The sequence below is a fragment of the Nicotiana sylvestris genome, chromosome 11, assembly GCF_000393655.2.
Source record: "Nicotiana sylvestris chromosome 11, ASM39365v2, whole genome shotgun sequence".
Lineage (NCBI taxonomy): Eukaryota > Viridiplantae > Streptophyta > Magnoliopsida > Solanales > Solanaceae > Nicotiana > Nicotiana sylvestris.
This window is the reverse complement of record NC_091067.1, coordinates 8,228,454-8,237,717: the sequence shown is the minus strand read 5'-3', so window position 1 is coordinate 8,237,717 and position 9,264 is coordinate 8,228,454. Positions and strand designations below refer to the sequence as shown.

The window sequence follows — 9,264 nt, the reverse complement described above, 5'->3', positions numbered from 1 at the left end:
TTGGATTTGTCATATTGTACTAATCTTTTTGGAGTGTTAATCAGTAAATCTCTAAATGGTTTGAGGCTAACAAAATAAATTTTATTTGTTGAAGTGTCAATCTTCATTATTATAACTTCTCGAATAATTTGATATATTTTTTCATCTATTAGAATTTTCACATTTTATGGAGTAATCAATAATTAATTCAGTATTTTTTTAGGAAGAGCCTAAACAACTCATTTATTCCCAAAAAAAATTCCAAATAAATTGTCACGACTTGTTCTCCCTCCATAAGATGTCGTGACGGCACCTAGTCTCTACAATTAGGTAAGCCTAACAAATTACGGAAAATAATAAAAAATAAAGACAAAACAAATAGCTAAATTTCAACAGTTAATTATATAACGGAAAAATGCCGCTCGGCATATACAAGTGAACCAGCACTCGGGCATAAATAATATTCCCAAGATCCGGTAGTCACAAGCTCTAAGACTTTGTCTAACTGTTCCTATACATCATCTCCGGGCTGCAGCAAGTATGTGACTAATAGCGGGGCTAGTATGAGGTACCTGGATCTGCACACAAAATATGCGGAGAAGAGTAGCATGAATACATCGCAACGGTACCTAGTAAGTGCCAAACCTAACCTCGGTAGAGTAGTGACGAGGTCAGGTAAGGGCCTACTAGTATGTAATAAATAAGACAAAAAATATAATAATGTGAAAAGACTGAGAATCTAACAAGGAGAATTCAACAGAAAAAAACAACACAACACATAGTGATAAACAACATGGGCACTCCCGAAATACCGTCTCATAGTCTAAAAAGTAAATACTCAACAGGGGATCTCCCGAGATATCGTCTCATAGTCCCAAAAGTAAATATACAAGGAGATCTCTAGAGGTACCGCCTCATAGTCTCAAAAGTAAATAAGCAGGGGACTTCCCGAGGTACCGCCTCGTAGTCCCAAAAGTAAATGTGCAGGCGGATCTCCCGGGGTACCACCTCGTAGTCCTAAAAGTAAACACACAACTCAAAACCGATGGAAACAACAATTAACAGCAAGAACTCTACGGTTAAGACTGATGCAAATCAAGGAAAAATAGGAATTTCAATTAAGCATGCTGCACATATTTCAAATAAGCATTTAAAACACGTATACATGTTATATTAGGCTAAACAAGATAACTGCACATGCCGGTATAACTCAATTAAGCTATAACATGTTACTACTCACTGAAAAGAACCAGATTTTACAACAATTAGCCCATGTACGCACACGTCACATCGCGTACAAGGCACTCACATATCACAGAATTATCACAACAGTACCACATACTAAGGGGATTTGCCCATACAAGATTAGGCAAGCCACTTACCTCGAACCAAGCTCAACTAATCAGTATGAATGCCTTTTCCTCGACTTTCCGACTCCGAATGGCCCAAATCTAGCTAAAAGAAATTTCATACTATAAATATAACTATAAGAAATCAATCTAATTAATTAAATCAAGACTTAAACAAAAAATTCGAAAATCGCCAAAAAAGTCGACTCGGACCCACATCTTAGAATCGGGTAAAAGTCACAAAATACAAACACCCATTCAACCACGAGTTTGATCGTGCCAAACGTACTCAAATCTGATGTCAAAATCTTAATCAAAACTCAAAAAATTGGTTGAAAAACTTTTCAACTTTTTTCTCAACTTTCTCAACCCAAATCCTTAATTAAATGATGAAATTAGCTATAGATTAGTGGAATATAACCAAAAAACGAGTTAAGAATCATTACCCAATCAACTGAAAATCCCTTAAATTATCGACTAAATCCGAGCTCTCAAAGTCCCAAAGTGAAAATGAGATCAAACCCTCGTAATTTCCCCTTTTCTGCTCAGTTAATCCGCTTATGCGAAGGATTCATTGCTTCTACGGTTCCGAACCTACGGAAAAACTATCGCAGGTGCAGACATCACTTATGTCCACAAAATTCTCTCATACGAGCAAGGGCCGCACCTGCACGCCTGCTTCTGTGCTCCATCTCCGCTCTTGCGAGTCCGCTTCTGCGGAACTCTGACTGCACCTGCAGTCCCAGCTGGGCAGGCCCTAATCGCTTATGCGGCTCGATGGCCGCTTCTGTGATGTCGCACCTGCAGCCCAAAATGTACAGGTGCGATTAACCCAGGTGCAGCAATTTCAGCCAATCCAACACAACTCCAAATGATCTATTAACCATCTGAAATCAACCCGAGGCCCCTGGGACCTCAAACAAACATACCAACAAGTCCTAAAACATCATACAAATTAGTCAAGCCCTCGAATTGCATCAAACAACAACAAAAATATGAACCATACTCCAATTCAGGCTTAATGAACTTTGAAACTTCAAACTTCTATAACCGATGCCGAAACCTATCAAAACATGTTGAATTGACCCCAAATTTTGCACACAAGTCATAGTCAACATTACAAACCTACTCCAACTTCCAAACTTGAAATCCGACTCTGATATCAAAAAGTCCACTACCAGTCAAACTTTCCAAAAATTCAACTTTTGCTATTTCAAGCCTAATTCAGCTACGGACCTCCAAATCATAATCCGGACACGCTCTTAAGTCCAAAATTACCAAACAGAGCTAACAGAACTGACGAACCTCTACTCCGGAGCTGTCTTCACACAGTTCCAACTACGGTCAAAATCCTAGAACTTAAGCTTCTATTTTAGGGACTAAGTGTCCCAAAACACTCCGAAGCCAAAAACAAAACCTCCCGGCAAGTCACATAACCAGAAAAAGATACGGGGGAAGCAGTAAATAAGGAATCAGGGCTATTACTCTCGAAACAACCAGTTAGGTCATTACATCCTTCCCCTCTTAAAACAATCGCTCATCCTCAAACGAGCATAGAGACATACCTGAAGTGGTGAAAAGATGAGTATAATGGCTGCACATATCGTACTTGGTCTACCAAGTTGCCTCCTCGACCGGCTCTGAAGCAATGTTCTTTGACCTCAACTTCCGAATCTGCCTGTCCAAAATAGCCACCCGCTCCTCAACATAAGATATATCCTTGTCCAACTAGACTGAGCTGAAATCCAACACATGAGACGGATCACCGTGATACTTTCGGAGCATAGAATCATGGAATACTGGATGAACTCCTGCTAGACTAGAAGGCAAGGCAAGTTTATAAGCAACCACCCCAACTCGCCGCAACACTTTGAATGGACCAATAAAACTTGGGCTCAGCTTGCCCTTCTTTCCAAACCTCATAACGCCCTTCATAGGTGAAACCCGGAGCAAGACCCGCTCTCCTACCATGAATGCAACATCGCAAGCCTTCCGATCTGCATAACTCTTCTGTTTGGACTGGGCTGTGCAAAGTCGATTCTGAATCACTTTTACCTTCTCTAATGCATCCTGAACTAAGTCTGTACCCAATAACCTAGCCTCACCTAGCTCAAAACAACCCACTAGAGACCGATACTGTCTACCATACAATGCCTAATACAGTGCTATCTGAATGCTCGACTGATAGATGTTGTTGTAAGCAAATTCCGCAAGTAGCAAGAATTGATCCCAAGAACCTCCAAACTCCATCACACACGCCCAAAACATATCCTCTAGTATCTGAATAGTGCACTCGGACTGTCCGTCCGTCTGAAGGTAAAATGTTGTGATCAACTAAACTAGTACCTAACTCTTGCTGTACGGCCTTCCAGAACTGTGATGTAAACTGCGTACTAGTCAGAGATGACAGATACTAGCACGCCATAAATCCTGACAATCTCGCTGATATAAACTCAAGCAAGTTGCTTGGAAGAATAAGTAGTCATCACATGAATTAAATGAGCTAACTTGGTCAGCCTATCCAGAATCACCCAAACTGCATCAAACTTTTGCTGAGTCCGTTGAAGCCCAACAACAAAATCCATAGTGATCCGCTCGCATTTCCACTCTGGAATCTCTAACTTATGAAGTAATCCCCCTGGCTGCTGATGCTCATACTTCACCTGTTGGCAATTTAGACACCAAACTACATATTTCACTATGTCCTTCTTCATTATCCTCCACAAATAATGTTGCCTCAAGTTTTGATACATCTTCGTGGCACCCGTATGAATGGAGTACCGCGAACTGTGAGCCTCCTCAAGAATCAACTCACGCAATCCATCTACATTGGGCACATATAGCCTGCCCTGCATCCTCAATGCACCATCATCTCCCATAGTGACCTTCTTAGCATCGCCGCCTTGAACCGTGTCTTTAAGGACAAGTAGATGATGATCATCATACTGACGCTTCCTGATACGATCATACAGAGAAGACTGGGAGACCACACAAGCCAAAACTCGACTCGGCTTGAAAATATCCAATCTAACATACTGGTTGGCCAAGGCCTAAATATCCAATGCCAATGGCCTCTCTGTTGCTGGTAAATAGGCTAAGCTCCCCAAACTCTCCACCCTGCGACTCAAGGCATCGGCCACCACATTGGCCTTCCCGGGATGGTAGAAATTGGTTATATCATAATCCTTATGCAGCTCTAACCACCTCTGCTGATGCAAGTTAAGATCCTTCTGCTTGAACATATGCTGCAAATTCCAGTGATCAGTATAGATTTCACAAGGGACATCGTACAAATAGTGCCTCCAAATCTTTAAGGCATGAACAATAGCTGCTAACTCAAGGTCGTGGACATGATAGTTCTTTTCATGTACCTTCAGTTGTCTGGACGCGTAGGCAATCACTCTACGGTCCTGCATCAACACCGCGTCGAGGCCAATCCGCGACACATCACAAAAAACAGTATAAGACCCGAACCTATAGGCAACACCAATATTGGAGCTTTAGTCAAAGCTATCTTGAGCTTTTGAAAGCTTTCCTCACACTCCTTTGTCCACCTGAAAGGAGCAGCCTTCTAGGTTAGCCTGGTAATAGGTGCTGAGCACCCTTTGAAATCGATGGTAATACCTCACCAAACCAAGAAAACTCCAGATCTCTGTAGCTGAGGACGGTCTAGGTTAACTCTGCGCTGCTTCCACCTTCTTTGGATCTACCTTAATCCCCTCACTCAACACTACGTGACCCAAAAATGCCGCAGAATCTAGCCAGAACTCACACTTTGAGAACTTTGCATATAATTTCTTTTCTCTCAAGGTTTGAAGCACAGTCCTCAGGTGCCGCTCATGATTCTCTCAACTCCGAGAGTACACTAGAATGTCATCAATATACACAATGACGAATGAGTCAAGATAGGGCCGAAATACATTGTACATCAAATGCATAAATATTGCTGGGGCGTTGGTCAGCCCAAATGACATCACAAAGAACTCGTAATGACCATACTGAGTCTTGAAAGCAGTCTTCGAGATATCTAGCTCCCAAATCTTCAACTGATGATAACCTGAACGTAAGTGAATCTTGGAAAACACTCTGGAAGCCTATAGATCAAATAAGTTATCAGTAACGAGGCAATGGATACCTATTCTTCACAGTAACTTTGTTCAAATGGCGATAATCAATGCACATACGCATAGAACCATCCTTCTTCTTCACAAACAAGACCGGGTCACCCCAAGGTGACATACTGTGTCGAATGAAGCCCTTATCAAGCAATTCGTGTAAATGTTATTTAAACGCCTTCAACTTAGAAGGAGCCATACAATATGAAGTAATAGAGATGGGCTGAGTGCCCGACAACAAATCAATACCAAAGTCGATATCTCTGTCAGGCGGCATGCCCAAAAGATTAGTTGGAAATACATCAGGGAAATCCCTCACTACTGGAACTGACTTAACTGTAGGGATATCAATATCGACATCTCTCACATAAGCTAGATACGTATCACACCCCTTTCTCAACCGTTCGTTGAGCTTTAAGAAATCAAATAACTCTACTGAGAGTGTAATCTAAGGTACCCATCCACTCTAACCGTTGTAAGCCTAGCATAGCCAGCGTCACGATCATGGCGTGACAATCAAAAATAGCATAATATGGTGACAACTAGTCCATGCCCAAAATAATATCAAAATCTACCATACTGAGCAATAATAAATCGGCTCTGGTCTCAAAACTACTAATAACAACCAAACACGACCAACACACACGGTTAACAACAATAGAATCTCCCATAGGTATAGACACATATACAGGAAAACTCATAGAATCACGGGATACGCCCAAATATGAAGCAAAATAAAATGACACATAGGAATAAGTGGAACTTGGATCAAATAATATCGGCGCATCTCTATGACAGACCAAAAAAATACCTGTAATGACAGAGTCGGAAGTAACTACCTCTGTACGAGCAGGAAGGGCATAGTATCTGGCCTGGCCTCCCCCTCTAGGTTGACCTCTACCTCCTTGACCTCCACCTCGAGTTGGCTGAGTAGGTGGAGTGGTAGTTGGTGCTGTAATCATAGCCTGAGGATCATGTGGAGCACGTGGTTCCTAAGAAGTCTACGGAGGTGCACCCCTCCTAAGTCAGGGGCAATCCCTCACCATATGGCAAGTGTCGCTACACTCAAAACAAGCTCTCAGGGGGCGTGGCTGTTGTGGTTAGCTCGGGCCAGGTCTGCTGGACTGACCGCTAAAAGCACCCCGTCCATGAGGCACACTAGATACTGGCGGTGCATAATAAGGCTCATAGGTCCTAGGAGTAGCCGGAATACCACTAGCAGCTGGAAGTGCTGAATGAACGGGGCGACTCACATAACCCCTACCATGTAGAACTATAGCTGGGGCATGAGTATCAATATAAGTGCCAGACTCTCGAGATCTCTTGGCCTCCCTCTCCACTCTCTCTCGAGCAAGCATGTCCTCCACTCTCCTAGCAATACTTAGGGCTGGGCATTTATCGAGTAAAACTGATAACCCCAACCGTTAATTATTTATTGGGTTATTGGGTTAACGGTTCGGTAATGGTTTAGAATTTTTTCACTATTGGGTTATTGGTTCGGGCCTCGATTTGGCAATTCTATTAATGGGTTAACTGATAACCCAATAAAGATTAACAAAATTATTACTTTAAGTATATACATATGCAGATATGCTAGGGCTTCATTCTTTCGGTCTTTCCTATTCTTTCTCAGCCTCATCCGCATTCTTCAGACTCTTCAGTTGCTTCAAAGTTCACATTTCTCAACCGCATTCTTCAGCTTCATCTTCATTCTTCGTGTAAGTTTTTAGTTGCTTCATCTTCATCTTCAGTTGCCTTCATCTTCAACTTCAGTTGATTCAATCATTTATTAAGTGAATGACAGAGAAGAAAGAACTTATGCCTAAATAATATTTTTGTATTTTTGTAGTTGTTGTTGAAGAATTGCTACTACTTGAATTTGAACTGTTTGATTCTATCGAATTGGTATCATTCTTGACTACTTCAATATGTGAATATTAGTTGCAAATTTTTTGTGGCTTAGCAGCAACATTATGTTGATGTTTGTAGTGTTGGAAACTGAAAAGTTGTAGCAACAACATTATGTTGAATATTAGTTACAGATTCTTTGTTTAATGTAGTGTTTGATTATGTTTGTTGCATATTCTTTGTTGAATATGTTGAAAGTTGTAGCAGCAACATTATGTTTGATTGAATATTACTTTAATGTAGTGTTGCAGATTCTTTGTTGAATATGTTGAAAGTTGTAGCAACAACATTATGTTTGATTGAATATTACTTCAATGTAGTGTTGGAAACTGGAAAGTTGTAGCAGCACCAATAGTGTTGGAAACTGGAAAATGAAAACTGGAAATGTTGTCAAATTGTTTCAATACCAATAGTAGGGTTTCCATTTATTACGACAGTATTGAAGTGAAACTATTTTACAACTCTCAACAAATATAATATTAGTTTCTCCAAGCAGAAGCTTCAAATATTAGTTATGTCCAGAATTTATAAAACTATATTTTAGTTGTGGCAAGAAACGAGTTTTAAATCTGTTTTATTCTTCTTTTTTGATTTAACTCTAGATTAAGTTATCTTATCGGGTAAACCGATAACCGAACCTGCTGGTGCATGTCTAGGAAAACCACTGAAACAAACTGCATACTCTTACTTGGTGCAATTGCTCAAACTCGGTGCGCCATGCATCTTTAAGGCTCTGGGGAACATATTCCCTCAAAAACATATCCGAGAACTGAGTCCATGTAAGTGAAGCTGCCTTAACCGGACTATCCAACTCATAAGCATGCCACCACTGATAGGCCGCTCCTCTAAGCTGGAACGTAATGAAAGAAACCCCACTCGACTCAACTACGCCCATAGTACGGAGGATACGATGGCACTGCTCAAGAAAACCCTGGGCATCCTCTGATGTTAGGCCACTGAAAGTAGGAGGGTGGTACTTCTTGTACCTCTTGAGCCTACGCTGTTCTTCCTCAGAAATTGCTACCCTACCCTCGAGCTGAACTGGCGACACCGGTACAACCTCTGGAATCTGATCGACCTTAATCCACTACTCTGGGGTGCAGGCGGCAGGAGTTTTTGCTCCTCCACTAGCTTGAGATGTGGCAAGAGCAAGAGGAATAAACCCTGCCTGAGCTAGGGTACCGATCATGCTCAGGACTATGCAATGGTCTCCTAAAGAGCTGGTATAGTAGTAGGCGTTTCAGGTGCCTGTACTCCAATTGGAGCTATGAGTGGCTCCTCCGTGGCAGCTCATATAGGTGCTTTGACTGAACCACGTGGACGTCTTCGGCCTTTACCCTAGCCCCGGCCTCTGGCGGCTCTAGTAGGCTGCGCAGGTGCTTGGTCATCTGATTCGGTTGTACGTGTCCTCACCATTTGTGGAAGAATAGAAGACAGAAGTTTAGAATTTTGAAGACAATAATTTCGCACGACAAGGAATCAAAAGAAGTGAAATTTTCCTAACAGTTCCATAGCCTCCCGAAGATAACTACAGACGTCTTTGTACCGATCCACGAGACTCTACTAAACCTGCTTGTGACTCATGAAACCTATGAACCTAGAGCTTTGATACCAACTTGTCATGACCCAATCCTCCCTTCATGAGATATCGTGATGCCCATAGTACAGAATCAAAATATCACAGTGTTATAAGAGACTGAAGTTTAGCCAAAAAAATCATAGAAGAATAACAACACAATACACAAGAGTAACAACAGGGAATCTCCGGAGATATCGTCTCGCTGTCCTAAAAGTAAATGTGCAGGGGGATATCCCGGGATACCGTTCCGTAGTCCCAAAGTAAATATGCAGTTCAAAACAATAGAAGTAACAATTACATAAATAAATCCAACAGTTTAGACTAAGTACAAGTC

At 41.5% G+C, this 9,264-nt stretch overlaps 1 protein-coding gene across 1 annotated transcript; it reads right to left on the bottom strand.

The window, feature by feature from the left end:
* Positions 1-3,781: 3,781 nt before the first annotated feature.
* On the bottom strand, positions 3,782-5,567 carry LOC138880709 (uncharacterized). The gene is made up of 5 exons (XM_070160883.1): positions 5,464-5,567; positions 4,700-4,802; positions 4,401-4,573; positions 4,157-4,283; positions 3,782-3,991 (listed from the first exon to the last, which is right to left on the bottom strand). The coding sequence occupies exons 1-5, from the start codon at positions 5,565-5,567 to the stop codon at positions 3,782-3,784; spliced, it is 717 nt and encodes a 238-aa protein (XP_070016984.1).
* Positions 5,568-9,264: the final 3,697 nt, after the last annotated feature.